This window comes from Solanum stenotomum, chromosome 3 (assembly GCF_019186545.1).
Source record: "Solanum stenotomum isolate F172 chromosome 3, ASM1918654v1, whole genome shotgun sequence".
In the NCBI taxonomy this organism is placed as follows: Eukaryota; Viridiplantae; Streptophyta; class Magnoliopsida; order Solanales; family Solanaceae; genus Solanum; species Solanum stenotomum.
Genome location: NC_064284.1, coordinates 11,667,459 through 11,686,615, shown reverse-complemented (window position 1 = coordinate 11,686,615; position 19,157 = coordinate 11,667,459). Strand labels below are relative to the sequence as shown.

Below are 19,157 nucleotides of genomic sequence, written 5' to 3'. Positions count from 1 at the left end.
TGATCTTAATACTTTCATTTTTCTTTAGATTGGAAAAACAATTTAAAACTTCTGAGTTAATTTTAGAGGTTATTGAACTTATAATATTATTGTAGAAAAGTTATGAAATTGATTTTTTTAACTAATTTTCATTTTAAAAAATATTTTTGTCAAAAACAAAAAATTAAAAAAGAGTATTTTAAAACTTAGAACTACTTCTATAACATAAACTAACTTTCCATGCCACGCCCCAACCTAATATTTTAATCTTTTTATAATAATAGTAGTAGTAGACTAGTAGGTGGTGTAAGTCTCATTTTAACAATTAAACAATAAGGACCAACTTTTACAATGCGTTCCCACTTTGAATTGTCAAAAATACATTCAATTTTAATTGTGTTTTAGTTTTTTTTTTTTCATGTCATTTAAGAAAATAAATAAATATAGAATATAGTATTAGGGTTTTGCCCTGACCTTATTATCATATTTGAGTTTTACTCTTTTCTGAAAGGAAAATCAAAACATTAACATAATTGGTTTTACTTTTTTGAAAAAAAGATTCTTTTCGATATTTGGTTTATTATTTTCTACCAAGAAAACAAGAGCATCCGTAGACATTTAAGAATTTTGTTTAGCGGGAGATATCTTCTTAATATTAGCTTTTAATTATGTAGGTCAATTGGTCAAACCATATAACAATATATGTTTTTTAGTATAGTTTTATGTATCATCTAATTTATAACCGTCTTGATTTGCAATGGTAAGCTTCCGCATGACACTTTGATTCTTTCGAGCCCAACATATAGTTTATTAAGTTTATTTTAGTTATTAGATATCTTTTTTATTAAAAAAAATTGAGATGTTAAAAAAAAGACTATCTCTTTCATATTAAGAATACAGTTAAAAACTATTGTCAATTTTAATCTTGAATAGTTAAAAGTTTAAAAGTTTCAAGGCTTTTAATTAACTTTTTAACAAAAAGTATGATTAAAAAATCAAAACTTGTTTGCACAATTATTACTCAACTTTTGCAATTTTTCTTCTTCACTACATCAGCTAGTCAACATCCAAAAAAGAAATTAAATAAAGCAAATATAATTAATAGTTAACGTGATTGCAGTTATGGGAACTGATTGATTAGCCTTTATCCCTATTCCTTACTAATGATCCAAAGACGTGATTAATGAGATACGAAACTATATCCACCTCCTTAAAATAAATTAAAAATTGCACGCACATTTATGAAAGATATTTGATAACCCTTTGGTAAAGAGTTGTTTGATGTGAGGTATAAAATATAATAATGCAAAATTATTTTATTCTGTATTTGATTGGAAATGTCAGGCAATTCTAAGATTATTTATACTTTACTTGCTCCTAACCAAGCGACCCTAAGAGTATCTATTCAATTTTTTACTTCCTCCGTCTATAATGTGTAACTTACTAAACTATCCTTATGTAATAAATGTTTCTTGATAATTAAACTCTATTAAAAGATAAAGTGTAAGGACGTAGTTGAAAATTTTGGAACAAAATATTTTTTACTATAATGACACTTCTTTCGGTATTAACACTCCACTAATTTGAGTGGTAAGGATAGATTTTTTAAAAGAGAAGTAATAGAGTTGTAAAAAGATCAAATGTTTTCGGGAAAAAGCCTTGTCAAAAACACTAATAATAGAAACACTGCTTCGAAATACTTCTTTTGTGTTGAGAATCAATCGGAAATAGCTTCTTCATATCCATGAAGTAGGAGTAAGTTTTGCGTATATCCTTCCACACCCAACTTGTGAAATTACGTTAGATATGTTAAGACAATAATCAACCTAACAATCAGAACTCTGTATGCTGCTAGCCCGTTCCAAAAAAGGAACACACAACTAGTTTTCAAAACAGATGTATTAGTTCCCATAAGGTGAATAACAAGCACCAGTTCCACAACACTGTCCATTGTCAAATCTTTTGATTGTTGAATTCTAGCTGGGGGAATTAAAACTGTAGAATAAGTTTGATTTTTCCTATGTAAGTCAACAGTACAAGGCATTACCAATCATATATGGCCTAGATGTCAACAGCAATCTTCCCATCAAGTTGTGAGAAATCTTGGAAGAAGGCCTTAAAGTGCTCATACGAATGCTTCACATCATCCACCGCGCACATTTCTCTTATGCTGTGCATTGACCACTGTGGTGCTCCTACATCAACTGTTCGAATACCTACCCCGCTTGCCAATATAGGGCCAATGGTTGAGCCACATGGCATATCATTACGAATCACAAAATCCTGCACAAAAAAGTGTCTCAACTTCTAAAAGTTACGCTAATTATATGTCATGACATAAAACCTAACAGATGGCCCCGTAGCAACTGTACATCCATGATAACAGAACAACTCAAAGATTTGACAAAACACAAAGGTTCAGAAATAGACAGGTTGACCTTTGGAAAACGTCAACCATGATATCTTAATATTCGCCAGTTTCTGGGATGTTTAAGGACCCAACATTTTTCACTGACCTGAAGAGGAATATTGTGCTTAGCAGCTATTTCTCTGAACACAAAGGAAGTGATTGCATTGGTTGCATAGCGTTGATTAGCATTGTGTTTAATAACAAGCCCACCATGAAATTTGGGTTGATGATTCTCTTCGTGCTTGTCCTGAAAAAAGAATTTAAATTATGATCAAAGCCAAAAGAAATTAGATTGTAGAGCACCACATGAAATAACTTACCGGGTAATTAGGATGCAAGGCATGCGCCATATCAGCAGAGACCAGGAAGCTCTTCTGGATTGCTTTCTGTATTAACTGAAGTACAATGTACAATAATATCAGTGAAATCCAGGAATGAACTTCATTCAAGCTACCAGAATGTAATGAAGGTACAACTACCAATAAGACTTTGTCAATTAACTATGAAACACAACATTTACATGCACTCACTAAAATAACAACAACAAACGTCATGTAGTTCCATAAGTGGGGTATTGGGAGGGTAGAGTTTATCAAAGGAAATTCTATGACAGACAGTTTAGGTTTAGGATTTTATACTAAATTAGTTTATCATTTTATAAAGAATTATATTAGGGACAATGGCTAAATTAGGGGGACTTTTGTCCAATATGGCAATCTAGTTGTGGAATCAACTTGGATTTTGAATTACTTTTTAGATAAGTGGACAAATGGGAAACCATTGTAGATGTTAAAATAAAAATTGCTATCTCACTTTTTACAAATAAGTGGACAGATTGGAACACTGCAGACATGACAATAAAGAGACGTGTTAATCTCGACTAAATACAAATATCTTCAGACAGAATATAATTAAAGCACCTGTTTTCCGTACGAATGGGAATAAAAAAGCAAGTCCAATTTTAATATATCTTTAAGAAATTTCTACATTTTGTCTCAACAGGATAGAGTTATCTAGAGTGATGATTCACGCCTGCATGAAAATGCATTAGGAAGAGCACTACTGCTTCTGGTTTCCAGGTACCAAACATATTATGTGTCCATGAAACAACAATAGACAACTGAACATATTGCAGCAATATGTAGTACAGTAGTAGTGAGATAGATCTATTCGACTACCTTTGAATCTGGACCGAATGTACTTGTAATTCGTGAGAGAGCATCAAACATGACCGGCGATCCAGCTCCTTGTGCTGAATTAGACCCAACCTCTTCATGATCAAACAGAGCCACCATTCTTACACCAACCTCGTCCTCAAGACTATTTTCGGGAGAAGTAGCATCTATCAGTGCCTGACATCATCAGCACCAAAGTAGTTTCATTGCATGTATATTAAAACAAGAAGCACCATTATTGCATTCCATGTTGATCCATTCAAATTATGCAAGTTTACATAATATTTGATGCAGGAACAGAGGGCCAAACGTATTACTGTAAAATGTCACAGTCTTCATGATACAATAGACAACTGGCGAAGTCCTCAACTTTTCTGATTTAATGATATTTTGCCTTTTCACTTTCATATTCTCTTTAAACACTTCTAAGTTCGCTAAATTATCCCCTTCAGAGGCTTTTCTCTACATTTTCCTTTGATACTTTAAGATTAAACATGATTTGAAGTAAAACTTCCTGTTGACCTGCTGTTTTGTCAATATACACCATCATGAAGTTGATAAACCCCAAAAATGAAACCTAAGGCTTTGTTCTGTTTTAATGTACTCTCCAGTCTCCACTTCACCTTTTTCAATTTTTTCTACAACTAGAAAAGACATAGCATGACCTGCCTCCTCTCTTTTCCAGGAAGTATTTTTAAGGCCAAATACATAGGTGGCCCCCCTAAAGTTGTCACATTTTTCCCATTTAGACACTTCAATTAAAGCTATGCGTATTATACACTTAAATTATTGTTAAAATGTGTGTTCAATTTTCAGCTCAATGGAGCTGAAAAGAAGGGTAACTCGAACAAGTGTTGCTGCCTCCTTTTCTTGGATTTGTCAACTTCTTCTTTTTTTCACTTGGATTTGTCAATAAGAGATGATTGGTATCCAATAAAATCAAAGAGAAAGAATTAACAAAAAGAAAAAGTGAAATGGAAAAGAATGAACAGCAGCAAGGACAAGAAATGCTAAATGAAAGTAGAGAGAATAGGGAGGAGAAAGAAGAAGAAGAAAAGAAATTATTCACGGCTTCATCGTGTGCTTTCCTTCAGGTGAAGAGCACCCCATGTGCCATGTTAGAGTAAGGTGTCCAATAGGCAGAAAGTGAATATACGTTACTAAGGTAATTACCTATTAGATAGTTAAGGGGCAATCTATGTATTTAGCCTATTTCTTACAAATGAGAAGTAGTGAAGAACTTCAAAAGGAAATTTTCAATTTTCCAAATAGTAGTTATATGTTTGACAATAAGCTAAGGACGAGAAGCCTTGCCAATTACAAAAAGTGACTACATTGAACAGCTTTTCTTTCTTCCTTCAATTTTTTCACTTTGCATCTCTTTAACATATTGATCTTATTCTACAAGTGCAGTTCCTCAGATCTGTGTTTGTGCTCTGCATCTACCTATTGACCAACACTCTATTTGTGGTACTGTTACTAGGTTTCTAACGAATCCACACAAGAAAAGTAACTATGTTTTCCAATCCAACGTCTTCTTCTGAAATTATTTAGAACTTTACTAGAACTGGAAAGTTGCTCTTCACAGCAGCACTGCACCTTAGCATCCATGTGACTAAGATAGAAGATAATTGCCATTGACATGACAAACTTTGAAAACCCTTAAAGGGGAAAGAGAAGGTGACACTCTAGGGGAAATCTATGTATTTAGCCTATTTCTTACAAATGAAAAGTAGTGGAGAACTTCAAAAGGAAATTTTCAATTTTCCAAATAATAGCTATATGCTTGACAATAAGGTAAGGACGAGAAGCCTTGCCTTACAAAAAGTGACTACATTGAACAGCTTTTCTTTCTTCCTTCAATTTTTTTACTTTGCATCTCTTTAACATACTGATCTTATTCTACAAGTGCAGTTCCTCAGATTTGTGTTTGTGCTCTGCATCTACCTATTGATCAACACTCTATTTGTGGTACTGTTACTAGGTTTCTTAACGAATCCACACAAGAAAAGTAACTATGTTTTCCAATCCAACGTCTTCTTCTGAAATTATTTAGAACTTTACTAGAACTGGAAAGTTGCTCTTCACAGCAGCACTGCGCCTTAGCATCCATGTGACTAAGATAGAAGATAATTGCCATTGACATGACAAACTTTGAAAACCCTCAAAGGGGCAAGAGAAGGTGACACTCTAGGGTAAGTGGACCTCTGTAAATAAATATCCACCATCAGTTTTATAATGCCAAAACCGATGTTCAGAGATATACACTGCGTAGCTTTCTTGTTCACCCTGATGAGACTCATAAACAGAATTAAAACAATCAAACACAGTGACTCATCTCAATCACCCATAACCTTGCTTCTATAAACACAGAGACATGACGAGCAAAAGACTACAAATGGCATCATAAGTTTTACCTCAAAGGTGAGCCAGAAAGCATAGTCATGGACTAATACCTGAACTAAATATTCTGCTAAAGCAACAAATATGTGAACTAAAAGCAATGAAGCAAAGACACTTTGCAACCTCCAATAAATATCATAACCAATTTCTATATGTAATTTATGCACATTGTATTTAATCATTTTTTTGAGATAAGGGTAACTTTGTATTCACAAAAAATTCATCATCCAAGGGATGATGAATTGGAAACTTACATCCCACAGGGTTATGGGCACACCCTCAAAAAGACATACAGAATTACAAGTTTCCTATAAAATCGACCTTCTCTATGCTTTCCCCTACCAACTCTTGCTTACACCCAAAAAATAAAAGACTTTGGGCATTTCATTTTTATCTTCTGGAAACTATCATTTTGTCCTTCAAAACACCTAGCATTCCTTTCTTTCCAAAGAGTCCACCATATACAGGCCTCTATTAATATAAATAAGTTGTGTTCTTCTAATAAAATGTATAACTACAACGAAGCTTTCTGTATCCATGCATCCTTTACCTTTAGAGAGCAAAATGACATGCATAAATTGTCCAGCCTTCCAGAAAAAACAAATTCCTTCATGGCACCAGCAATAATACTTGGCTGAGTATCGCATGCTTGCAACTCAAAGTCACATATGTCGCCTGGTTCACATCCTGCCTGAGCAGCTAGAAGCTGAAAGAAAAAAGAAAATAGCATGAGCACAAAACTGTAGCACGACAAAGATCTTGAAAATATGCTTCACACAATGAAAGAAATCATCTAGGAACTCAGATCATGAAAATTAACATTGATAAGGATAGCAATTTTGCAATTTATGGTACCTGCAGAAGAAGGGAATGATGTTGCTCACCACCAGGATTTATCCTTTTACTGGACTTACTTCCCTCATTTGGAGCTCCATTTCCAATGGAATCATCAATGGAAGCTGGTTTATTAAGTTCAGCCTGCAAAACGGTGTCAGATAGATAATGAATGCATATATCTTAACAGGACACAAGTTTATTCCAAATAAGGAGTCAGACGAAGTTATAAATAATTTTACTGTTTCATAATAATCCGTCTATCCCCATTTACATGACACTCTTTCCATTTGAGACGTCCAGAAATGCGACTCCATTGCACTAATAATGTTATTCTAGAGAACTTTCACATTATTTTATTGGATTAGCACAATTGAACTTTTAAAGAAGATTACAAATTTAGTTAACTATTCAACTTCTAAACTTTGGTCCAATGTTTGTCTATCAAACTAACTTTTCACCCCATCTCAACTCCATATCAAGTTAAATACCATCAAATAAAATGCAACAAGGGAGTCGCTTTTTTCTTCTTTTATTTTTCTATTTTCTTGTGGTGAGTTCAATTCGCGTAATGTGTAATGACCAAAGTGGGTTTTCAACTAATTTCAAGCTAGCATATTAAAAGGATATATCTGTGGATGCATTATGCCCAATAAAACAGTACAATTCAATTAAGAAGTTCCTCTGAAATGCATGTAAATGGGAAAACCCACCAACACCAAAAGATTATCAAGCTAAGAATTTCCGGAATAAGGGTTGTTAGAAGAATGCATGAAGCACTCAAGGGTCTAACCTGATGGTCAATGAAGTGGGAGGAGAACTATAAGATCTCAAAGTTCACATTCCAACAAAAGCAACAAAAAACTATGTGATTTCTGCACATCTACCCAAAGTTTGGTGGGCAGTGTTACCCAGTACCAGTGTTGTTGGGAGATAGCAGGCAAATGGTGGAAAAGTCGAGGTGTGTGCAAGCTGTCTCGGACACCACCGACAAAAAAATGTGTGTGAATTATAACTGTACATATGCATGCAGGCAAGAACTAGAATTTCCTAGAAGATCCTAACAAATTACTAATGTAAAGCGAAGAGAAAAAGAATTAGTTCATATCACAAACAAGTCTTCCTGCATTAAATGCTTTTTTGGAAAGAAAAGGATTCTAATTGATAAGGAAAGTAATACAGAGAAAAGGACAAGGTGTTGTCAAGGTAGACAAAATAAACTATTATCACAAAATTTCCAGTCACGCTCAATCTTGAAACAGAGAATTACACTACAAAAAATATACAAGCATCAAACATATGCAATGTACCATTACCTTAATTGATGTAGCCAATACTGGTAAAAGATGGGTCTGTGTGTTCACCTTAAATCCATCATTCACACCTCTGTAAATATAGGAAAAGAAGACTATAATAATACTCATGTAAACCATTGGTGAAGTTACTTTGGAGAAGAAACGATGTTCCGACTCATTGAAGGTACAAAGCACATAATGACCAGAAAATGTGTTTTGATGAATATGGTTAGCACATAATACAGTGATGCAAATCCCTCTTGTTGATTTAGAAGATTTGAACAACACGAAAAAACAATTTCACCTACAGAAATTATTCTTATGATCCCAATTGTATGTCACTTCAACACAAAGGCACAACCATGCTACATGAAACTCAATAGCTAAGCTAAGATCTTTTCTCTACAATTTTACTCAAACACCGAAACCATGAGCCGTCACAAGTACTTCTAAATTTGATGAAACTATTAACTGATACAAAAAGAAGTACCTTATATCTTATGAAATACATCAGTAGTACGAACTGCAATTCATAACTACCATGACAATAACACACATTAAAGAGATGCTCAAAACTCTATTTATTTCCGAATAGGTTCAAACTATTAGGCACAAGAAAGGCAGGTTGAATAGAAATTGAAACCCCAAGCACCTCTGACACCCAAGATGAATTTTCAAACGCGCAACCATCTGAAGAAGAGTTCATCTTCTAAAGTTTTTACCTTTCTAAGTGAATTGCCAAAGTTGGAATTCGCATTATGGGCTCCTCAATTCTCACAAGCTTGTGCAAGTAGGATTCAGAACCATCTTTCTTATTTCTTATGATCATCCTTCCGGCAACTGTTAGATCACGATCAAACCAAGTATGCCACAGCCCACCACCATATGTTTGTACACCCACTTCCAAAAATCCACTTTTAATTACCTATAAACAATCCCAATCAATAAAATGCATAGACCAAGATTCAACAAGCCACAAGCTTCAAAATCTGATTTTATTCCCCCTACCCCCCAGAAAAGAATCATAATTACCTTCGAAACTGGCTTCAGCTTCAGACAAGGACTATCTGTATGAGCACCAACTATGTGAAATCCATTTCCAGCAACATATCTAGAAAGAATTAATCCCCATTATTAAGAATAAACACAGCAAATTAAGAAACACACACAAAAGAAAAAAAAAAGTAAAACAAAAAAGAACAAAATTTTGGGGGCATACTTTTTACCGATAGCAAAAGCAACAATAGTAGAGTAGTTCCTAGTGAAGAAATACTTGTTCCCAGCTTTCAAATCCCAGTCTTGTTTCTCATCTATTTGTACATACCCTGCACTTTTAAGTCTCTTCTTTGCTTCATCTAGAGAAACCCCACAAAGAAAAATGAATCAAATAGCATAAATCTATTGAACAAAATGAAGATTGATTTCACAAATTAGGGAGAAAAGTAGAATACCAACTGCATGAAAAGCTGTAGGAGAAGCGTTCAAGAAATCCACCAGATCGGCTGCTACTGCTGAACTCTCCATTCTTAGCTTCTTCTTCTTCTCTGATTTTTTTTCTTTTTTTTTTGTTACACACTCTGCTCTATACTCCCACTCAAAATTTATGTAATCTGGATTTATCACATCTAGACTACATAGGGTTAAATTGTTTTCTTCTTTAATCTTTCTATTTATGTATTTTTTTAATTTCACTTGTTACTTTGGAGAATTATTTATTTGTTTGTTAAACTTTGGAGAGTTATGATAGATAATGGAGGAGGAAAAAGAAATACTAGAAGAATTGTTTTTTATTTTCATTTTTATTTTTGTGCAATCACTTAAGTTTCTACATAAATATATTAAATTATTTTCTTGAAAAATTATCTAATTGCACAACCATTTTATTTTTCCTAATCATAGTTCGAAAACTCAATATCAATTTCTTATTAATTGGTTTCCACATGGTCTTGGAAAATTGAACATATCACTGATTTTTTATATTAATTTAGTGTTTTGAAAATAATGCCAATCATGATTACACTTAGCTCCAGTGACCTTAAATTCACTTTCTTGCTTTCAATACATGAAGCTGAAATTTTTAATAAGTAAACAAAACTAATGATCTATGTAGGTTACAACACGAAGTCAATTGTTATTTAATGATCAAATCACATCTAGATATACACATTAATTTTGGATGGGATTTACCGATATTTCAACTTTATTAATATCTCGATTAGTTACGATAATATAAGAAAAGCCGTCAATTGAAATTGTGTTCATAAACAAAACACTTGATGCAAGGAATACATATTCAACTTTCAGTTCCTTATAGTCTTACTATTTGTTTTGGAACCCGAATATAGGGAGCTTTAGTACACCAAGTTGTCCAAAGTATTACTATTTTGAATGAAAACAATTCATAGTTTTAGAATATATGCATTTTGCTACAGTTAGTGTGCAATGTGATTGTGGTAAAATATTAAAATGGAAGGTAATACACTTCATATTAAGCATATGTGCCACTAGGTATTTTCAATCTTTAGGCATATATGCTCTTAGAAGTTGATAGGCTACGTTTAAAAAAATAATCCTCATATATTTCTGTTTTTACTCTATGATTCTGCAATATTATGTGTTGGTTCCCTGATTGCAAACGATCTTTTTTTTTGCCAAGTGTAGTAAAGTGGAAAGATACAACTATGAAACAAACTCATTATGGTATGAATATTTGCATACAAAAACTGTTTAACTTGTTAGAACAGTGTCTATTATTGTTTACACATGCACTCAGGTACAGGATATGCAATTACATCTCTATCAATCTTTTTAGCCCTTGACTCAGGCTGCCCCTGACTTTTCCTATGCAGTTTCTTCATTATCCTTTTGAATTCTTGCTCAGATACAGATGAATCTTCAAAGAATGGCAGCATCATTCTCTTGTTTGGCTTTATGTACTTTCTGTGTCCTACATATGCTCTATGTCCCTGGACAACAATCAGAATTGTACAATGTTAACGACAAGTTCATTCATTGCTGTAAGTAGGTATGACTGACTGATATATACCTCGAGAGCTCGGCCCATGTTACCTCCATGGGAATTGATGAAAACATCACTGCTCAGAGACACAATGTAGTCGATGGCTGCTAACGTAGAAGACTTTTCCAAGTATGGAGTGAGCTCTCCATTTCGCGCCAATGTATGCTTTGTCAATAAATTTGGGAACTCATTTTTCAGAGGCTGCATAGCTTGTGTGCCTCCAAAGGGTTCTCCTCCAGCAACATATATACGAGCGCTGATTGGTGCTCCTAACCCCTTCAGAAATCTATAACACAATGCCCCATTTGAGATCTTCATAAAAACAAAAGATATGTTGTTCAACGACTTTAACGTTTTACCTAGCCATTTCTGATGCATTTAAGGGACACATTCCAGCAAGTCGCCGTTGTGCATGAGTCATGTTCAACTTGCCAGTGAGATATTCAGGGTGAGAGTCCCTTTCTCTACTTATAATACTGTCATATTGCCTGCCTAAACCGGTAAGACATCCGGTTCTGATCCACACATCCTTCTCTAACCTGAGATGGATCGCGACATAAGGACCCTCAATCCACATTCTTCTAGCTATCTGATAACCTAGCTCCCTAATTGGAGTTGCAAATCTTAGTGCATGGAATGCAACCTGTTCAAGTTACAACAACAAAAACAAAACAGCAATTTTACCTCACTTCCCATTCCCAACATCCTATCAAACAGTTACCTCAGTTACAAAAAACAAGCTGCAGTTTTTTGTATTACCTTGCATTTGAGCTTCTGCAAGTCAGGTGGAAGATTCTTGGAGAGCTTAGAATCTAATCCTTTCAATATAAGTAGACCTTCTTGGTTTAGCTATACGCAAAAAATGCAACACAAAGTTTAACCAATTCTCTAGGCAAATTGCAGTTAACTCAAGTAGTTCAGCAAAAGGAGCAGTTTAGTTTTTGCTTACTTGCTTGAGAAATCTGGCTCTAAGCCAAAGTGGCGATACATGAAAAGGAAGATCACGGTTGATGGTCTGCTTAGAAACAAAATGTGTCGATGGCAAAGACGCCACGATTCTAACATCAGCTATCAGAGTCTTCTTGAAATGCTCAACATCAAAAATATCCGAAAATTCACTGCAGACAGCTAAAAGTTAGATCAATGAACTAACAAATCTTGAAGTGAAATTCAACAGTTACCTATCATCTCCCCAAATGTGATTCACTTGAAGAACAGGAACAACAAGAGTAGCTTCAAGAATTCTTGCTATAACAACTGCATCAACAATCTGGTTTCTTTGTTGGTTCAATCCTCCAGAAGCCACAACAACCAAAAATTTCCTCTTCTCTTTCGAAATCTTTGCAGAGGCTTTTCGGTACTTTAAACTGAAATCCAAACAAGGCATGTACCCCTGATTATCAGGTTGCTTCCAGAACTCTTCCTCCTCCTCAGAAAAGTTTCCGACCACCCCATGAGCCGGTAAGGGCACCATTGCTCCGGTAGACAGAGTAATTTGCTCATCTTGAACAGAGCCTGATCTTGATGATGCCACAGCAAAAACAGAGGCTAAAAACAGAGGAGATGATGAAGAAGAAGTACCGGTGCACGAGAGTGGATTTTGGAAAAAGGTTGTGAATGTGATCAACAAAATCGCAAAGAAAGTTAGGGTAATGAGCAGAGAGATGAAACAGAAAGAGAGAAATGGGGATGTTTGGGTGATTCTTGAGTTCTTTCTGGGTGAGTAGTTATGGAGGGAATTGAATGGAGGTAGTGAGAACAAATGAATGAAAAATGATGGGTTCAGAGAGATGAATGATGAACTCTTGGAATTTCTTGTTCGCGCCATTGAAGATCCAGAGCTTTCTCTGTGTGTATTCAATGGAAGATTTGGTTTTCTAGAGAGAAAACTCTGAAATAACAGAAAATTTTCAGAGAAGTGATGAAGGAGGAGATTTTGGTAAAAGATATTATATACAGTTAAGTTGGTTACAAGATTCTTTTCTTCCTTTCCCCGCCAGAACTTAAGCAAATTTCTATTGCAGTTTTCTCTGTTTATTTTTTCGCAAATTGCAGAGAGAGATCCCTCACAGTTCTACTTATTGAACATTGTAGACCTTTCACTCGGCTCGCAGAGATAGTGACAAAGCTAGGATTTTTATTTAGATATTTGCAAAGGCGAAAGAGTGTCAACTGACTTGCCTGATTGCTGGTAAACTCATGGTGGGGTTTATCGATTTTCAGGCACATCAGGAAAAAAAAAGAAGGGAAAATTACGCGCTTAAGCAAACTTATACTACTTAATTACTCATCATAGCTATAGTTTGCTATAATTACCACTCACGACTAACATTATACATTAATTATGCGGGCTGACTTCAAGTTTGTATAATTTGTCACATTTGTATATGTATAATTCGCCAGAATATACAAATACATATGTATAAAATATACAATTATCTAACCTATATACATATACAATTCACCTCTCGCCCACTCTCTGCCCTCTCTCGCTCGCCTCTCTCCTCCCTCTCCCAATCTCGCTTGCCATATATACAAATGCACATGTATAATATACAATTATCTAACATATATACATATACAATTCACCTTTCTTTCACTCTTTGCCCCCTCTCTCTCGCCTCTCTCCTCTCTCTCCCAGTCTCGCTCGCCTCTCTCCTCCATATAACATGTAGCTACGAATTATAATTATCAAACTATAGCTATGAAGAGTAATTAGGCTATTTTTAAATGGCTATATGTGAAAGTTCCCCAAAAAAAAAACTCATATTGAACCCAACTAAATTCAGATCGCACACTGGGCCCGAATGCCCTACATAAACTAAACTATTCCCGTTCAGTCTCCAACATGTAATAAATTTTGTATGTTTTTGTGTTGTGTATGAAATAGTAGTATTACTAGGTCATTTAACATACACTTCCCATTTCTGTTTCTTTCTCCAATTATTATCTTCGAATGCTCAAGTTGAACTTACAATATTTGATCACTAAAGAAGGCTAAAAAAAAACACATCGATTAGTACAAAATGAGAAAGTATCTTCTATTTCTTCTCATAACATAGATAATTCATATAGGGGTTCGGACTTAAACCTCTTGAAACGTTATTTCAGAATGTAAACAGACAATTTTCTTCTAAAAAGAAGAACGTAAGAGATATGTTCTTGTGGAGCAACCTGCAATTGATAACAATTTGTTGCAGAAAGATAATACTAATGTTTCCGACATGAAAATAGCATTTCCAGAACCTAGAAGCCGCTTCTATTACCCTCCCACATAACTCAAAATGGTGTATCTTCTGTTACACTCCTTCGAATTCATTCTCACTTGGTACGAGTAATAATTTTGTGTCAATTCCTATTGCACTCTGCAAAAGCTCACTAAAGAGCAATGTCAAAAGTAAAATAAATTCACCAACACTTTGTGACGTTCATAAAGGGTTGAACCAGCTAGTGCCATGAAAGGGAAAATAGAAATATAGCTGGTTAACCAAAATTCATAGTTCAATTTTCAATCCTTAAACCAAAAAAAGTTAGCATCCTTCCATTAGGAGAGAACTTTCTTGACTTCAGCTGTGACCGCCTGTGGTGGTTTCTCAGCAGGGAGATTCACTACATTACCCTTCTTGGCATAGTAGTCAATGACCTGTACATTAATCCAATACAGCTTTAGCATGGAGGACAGAAACTAACGAAGAGTCCAAACAGACTACAACAATGATTATTGGCTTTACGTCTTTGGACCAAATCAAACAAACATTATTAGGTCAAATGAAAGCTATACCGTGTATAAAATATTTGGCAAAATGTTGCGAAACATCTTATAGATTATTATGTCGGATTCCCAAATGCAATTCCTAGTTTTCCTAACTCTCTACCAAAGCGACTAGATACACAGAGGTGTTTCGTTCTTTTTTTCTTTCCCTTTCCCCTCAATAAGTCAGAGATAAACAGATGTTTACCGGCTCAGTTTGCCTGTGGAAGGCTTCTAGCCTTGACTTGAGAACAGCAGCAGTATCATCTTTTCGTTGTATCAAAGGCTCTCCAGTGACCTTCACGTAGAAAAATAAAATTGAATTAGATTCAGATGTCAGAGAACTATCCTTAATATAGAATGTTCCTTTTTTTTTTTTGGTTGACAGTCCTTAATAGAGAAAGTTATGAAGGTAAGTTTGTCTGACAGAATTTAAGTTGCACAGCAGACAAAAAAGATATTAAAATTGTAAAATAATCAATTGCTAAGCGTATGAAGACACACTACAATGAACTACCTTCAGCAAAAAAAGCTACAGTACTTTATTATTTTTGACGAGCTAGAGGGGAAGAGATGGTATTATCACAACAAATAAAACTAAAAACTTTGGTTCTATTATCTTACATCATCTATCCCAGGTGCTTTAGGAGGTGCAAATTTTGTATGGTATGACCGACCACTAGCTGGGTGGATCCAACGTCCGGTAATTCTCTCTTCCAAGATGGCATCATCAATCGCAAAATTAAGAACCTTATCAACTTTAGTCCCTCGATTTTGAAGCATCACATCAAGCTGCAATAAGTAGAGCGAGACATGATAATCGTGCAAGGATTCAATCAAAGCTGACAGGAATTGCACATTAAGTCCACATAAACATAAATAAGTAAGGATTAACAGGAAAATAACCTTTTCTGCTTGCACCACAGTTCTAGGGAACCCGTCAAGAATGAATCCTTTTTGACATGATGGCTTCTTTAATGCTTCGTCTATGATCCCAACAACCAAGTCATCAGAAACAAGTTCTCCCTGAAAAGATAGTAGTACAAAAACAATTTTACTGAGAAAAGGAAAACCAATTGTTGCTTTCCCTTATACTCTCCTGTTGGAACTTGAAAGAAGTCAGAAACATATAATAATAATAATTTAAAGAACACTCAATATGACCTTATCCATGGCCTCCTTCGCCTTAATGCCCAAAGGTGTTTTGGCAGCAACAGCAGCTCTCAGCATATCCCCTGTGGCTAAATGACACAAGCAATATTCATCTTTAATGATAGGAGATTGCGTTCCTTTCCCTGATCCAGGTGGGCCTGCAGAATTTTTTTAAAGTTTTTAGAGATCTTAACACTACAATAGTTGGAAAGAAGGAAAATCTACAGATTTATCTATCACAAAAATCTGGCAAAGCATGACAGAACTATTCATAATTTGATGTATAAGTCCATATGATGACATGTCAACACCCAAAATGAATTCAGATTGAGCACATGGATGACATTATTTGTCCATATAAACAACAACAATAATGTTAAAACACTATTGCCACGAAGTAAATACTAAGCAATTGGAAAAAGGAAAATTGTTATAACTCATTCAGAAAAACCCAGCTCCAAACCCAAATCCAAATATAGATCCTTGGCTAAAACTTTCGACCAGCTACACATCACCCCCCTACGAGCATGCAAAAAGCTTAGAGAAGAAAAAAAGACCAAAAGACCCAACATGAGATAGGAGGTCAATTATTGTCTAGTCTCCTTTCCGAAGCATGGGGAATCCATAGTAAAGTTTTTTGCCTTTCTACATACAATATATTTTTTTTGATAATGGCCTTTCTACATACAATATTGATAACAATGCTCCTAGAAGGTCATATGCTACCAACCAGGTAACTACTTTTGCTGTTATGCTGGTGATGAGGGGCATAGAAGACAAGCGTTCAAAGTCATTAATCATTGAAATGCAAAAATATAACAGCTAATTTTTTCTTGAGGTCCTTTTTCCTCGTATGTCTTTTGAGGCTGGTTGAGCAATAATTACAACTTACGGAAACACTAGATTATTAGAAACATCCCTGCTTTGATTAAACTTTTTTTGAGCCGAGGGTCTATTAGAAACAGCCTCACTACCCCCACAAAGGTAGGGGTAAAATATGTGTATATCCTACCCTCCCCATACCCCATTTGTGGGACTACACTAGATATGTTGTTGTTGTTGTTGTTGTTGTACATACATTATTGCAGAGCAAATCAAGTTTATGCACTCCAAACCAAAGGATGAAACCTTGGTTTACCATTGCAAGGGTTGAGCAGGTAGTAATTTGAATTACAAACAGATTTCCAAAAGGAAAATCATCATGGAATATAACCATATAGAGAGAGAGCTTTACTTGAGAAGGGTACTGCACTACTGCTACTTCCTCCCAATATTAGCAAAAAACAAACAAGACACTACGAAATCACCTTCAGATTTATGCATACTTGATTTGAACTCTCATTGTCTTGTATCCTGAAAGCTAGGATTTTCTTGTTACCAAATAACCTATAAATAGTCAAGAAACCAGATGCTCTGACATATTCCCTATTTTAACTTGAAAGCATGGTTCGCTCGTAACTCTTTTAAGGAATACTATCGTAGCTTGAATGTGCATATTATTTTTTTAGATTTGAAACCATAAAAGGCGAGCAATTTTACTCGTCGATCACTTCTTCACTTAACAAAATTAACAAAAGCAAACCTGCTCTAAGCAAAGATCCTGCCTCATCCTTTAAACCACAAAATCCCCCTAAATTCGAGAACTTTCATCTTGTTTCCAAGTACACACAAACTCCCCCCACTCCCATAACCCCAAGAAGCAAAACCCAACAGCAAAATAAACTACCCAATTTCAACATACCCCTCCATTAAACTGTAAAAACTGTAGATCTGATGGCAATTTAGGGGAAAAAAGCAAAACCCAACAAAGCAGTAAGCTAATCCCACTGCGACAAAATAGCAAAAATGCGGATCTGATAGCCATTTAGATGCAAAAACCATAAAAACAACCAAAAGAAAGAATTTTGACAGTGCACACCACATACGCACAAACAAATCATAACAAAGAGAGCAGATTTGAAGAAAAAAGATAGCAACCAACTGCGAGTATTATTATTATTATTACCAATGAGAATAAGACGTTTGTCCGGCTTGGAGGAACACCTCATGCGGCGGAGAAGCTCCGACATGAGGCTCTCGGAGGGAACATCTTCTAAGTTCACTGACGATGTCGACATTTTTTTCTCCGGCGAACTCCTCGACGAATTCTCTGCAATGCCTTTTTTTTAGTGTTCTTAGTTTGCAGAGAGATGAGACTTTTGCGTGTTGGATTTCGGAGATTCCAACGCTTGAAAATGGCAGCGAACCAAAGTAAGGTTTTTCAATAATGACCATTATGCCCTTGTTTCTAACTTTAATTACGTAGGGCTACATATACATTACCGTACGAGTATCTGATTCGAACCTTAAAAATGGAAGGAAAAATGTAATTAACGAATATCTTTAGGAATTGAACTTTTAAAAATTAATGTGCTTCATCTAAATTTACTACTAAATATGTATGATACTTTCTCTACTTCACAATGTTGTAATATAATACAATATGTCTTTATAAGTATTGTATATGTGAAATGTAAATTTTGAAATTCTCCAATATCAAATCTTTAATTCTAGCCATGTATTGAATAAAAAATAAAAATATATTTTGAACCCCAAAGATAAATTCAATGTTTTGTTTGGCACAGTATATCATTCTCTCTATTTGTAATATATCGAGTAGTCTTAATTTAGCAAGTCTAATAATTGGAAATTTCAAAATTGAGAAAATATGTGGGGTCATATTTGATGTTAATCGTTGGAGCGTAGAAAATGCAGAAAAAGTTGAGATAGAGAAGCATAAAGGTAGTCTCGTATCTTTAACTTTTGTGAGTATTATATGCTTATTAAGATTCTTTCTTTTAAAAAAAAGAGTGGACACTATTTTAGCATTAACGTCTCACATTAGCGGGTAAACTCTAAGAAATGTGATTCTATATATAAGAGAATTTGAACTTGAAATCTATGATTAAAAATGAAATAGTACTTACGACTTTTCATGATCCTTGTTGGTCGTGTTATGAAGTCGAGGAATAGTGTGAAGTGAAAAATGGAGAGAAATTATATTTGAATAAAGTTCTTTTTACAAAGGAATTTGGTCCTTCATTGGATAGGGAAAGAAAGATTGTTGTACTTATATATAAAAAGAACATATAGCCTTTAT

At 34.8% G+C, this 19,157-nt stretch overlaps 3 protein-coding genes across 3 annotated transcripts; all 3 read right to left on the bottom strand.

Moving 5' to 3' along the window:
* Positions 1-1,860: 1,860 nt before the first annotated feature.
* LOC125859350 (probable aspartyl aminopeptidase) lies at positions 1,861-9,729 on the bottom strand. Its single transcript, XM_049539079.1, has 11 exons — positions 9,548-9,729; positions 9,316-9,451; positions 9,129-9,207; positions 8,819-9,021; positions 8,118-8,187; positions 6,823-6,945; positions 6,518-6,673; positions 3,568-3,741; positions 2,710-2,784; positions 2,496-2,636; positions 1,861-2,262 (listed from the first exon to the last, which is right to left on the bottom strand). Exons 1-11 carry the CDS (start codon positions 9,618-9,620, stop codon positions 2,041-2,043), a joined length of 1,452 nt encoding a protein of 483 aa, XP_049395036.1. The 5' UTR covers positions 9,621-9,729; the 3' UTR covers positions 1,861-2,040.
* A 1,043-nt stretch (positions 9,730-10,772) lies between these two features.
* LOC125859349 (O-fucosyltransferase 37) lies at positions 10,773-12,989 on the bottom strand. The gene is made up of 6 exons (XM_049539078.1): positions 12,297-12,989; positions 12,065-12,233; positions 11,875-11,964; positions 11,475-11,758; positions 11,143-11,401; positions 10,773-11,062 (listed from the first exon to the last, which is right to left on the bottom strand). The coding sequence occupies exons 1-6, from the start codon at positions 12,941-12,943 to the stop codon at positions 10,847-10,849; spliced, it is 1,665 nt and encodes a 554-aa protein (XP_049395035.1). The 5' UTR covers positions 12,944-12,989; the 3' UTR covers positions 10,773-10,846.
* A 1,455-nt stretch (positions 12,990-14,444) lies between these two features.
* Positions 14,445-18,236, bottom strand: LOC125860458 (adenylate kinase 4). The gene is made up of 6 exons (XM_049540417.1): positions 18,024-18,236; positions 16,031-16,176; positions 15,773-15,892; positions 15,491-15,658; positions 15,075-15,164; positions 14,445-14,758 (listed from the first exon to the last, which is right to left on the bottom strand). Exons 1-6 carry the CDS (start codon positions 18,133-18,135, stop codon positions 14,660-14,662), a joined length of 735 nt encoding a protein of 244 aa, XP_049396374.1. The 5' UTR covers positions 18,136-18,236; the 3' UTR covers positions 14,445-14,659.
* Positions 18,237-19,157: the final 921 nt, after the last annotated feature.

Bases quoted from the DNA above. Each gene is read 5' to 3' on its own strand.
- LOC125859349 (XM_049539078.1), bottom strand. From the start codon at position 12,943: ATGGCGCGAACAAGAAATTCCAAGAGTTCATCATTCATCTCTCTGAAC. The intron at 11,759-11,874 runs GTAATACAAAAA...TAACTTGAACAG, and splicing joins TGCAGAAGCTCAAATGCAAG to GTTGCATTCCATGCACTAAG. The intron at 11,063-11,142 runs GTATATATCAGT...ATTGTTGTCCAG, and splicing joins ACATGGGCCGAGCTCTCGAG to GGACATAGAGCATATGTAGG.
- LOC125860458 (XM_049540417.1), bottom strand. From the start codon at position 18,135: ATGTCGACATCGTCAGTGAACTTAGAAGATGTTCCCTCCGAGAGCCTC. The intron at 16,177-18,023 runs GTAATAATAATA...AAAATTCTGCAG, and splicing joins CAAACGTCTTATTCTCATTG to GCCCACCTGGATCAGGGAAA. The intron at 14,759-15,074 runs GTAAACATCTGT...ATTAATGTACAG, and splicing joins TCCACAGGCAAACTGAGCCG to GTCATTGACTACTATGCCAA.
- LOC125859350 (XM_049539079.1), bottom strand. From the start codon at position 9,620: ATGGAGAGTTCAGCAGTAGCAGCCGATCTGGTGGATTTCTTGAACGCT. The intron at 6,946-8,117 runs GTAATGGTACAT...ACCGTTTTGCAG, and splicing joins TATTGGCTACATCAATTAAG to GCTGAACTTAATAAACCAGC. The intron at 2,785-3,567 runs GTAGTCGAATAG...ATTGTACTTCAG, and splicing joins CATTCGGTCCAGATTCAAAG to TTAATACAGAAAGCAATCCA.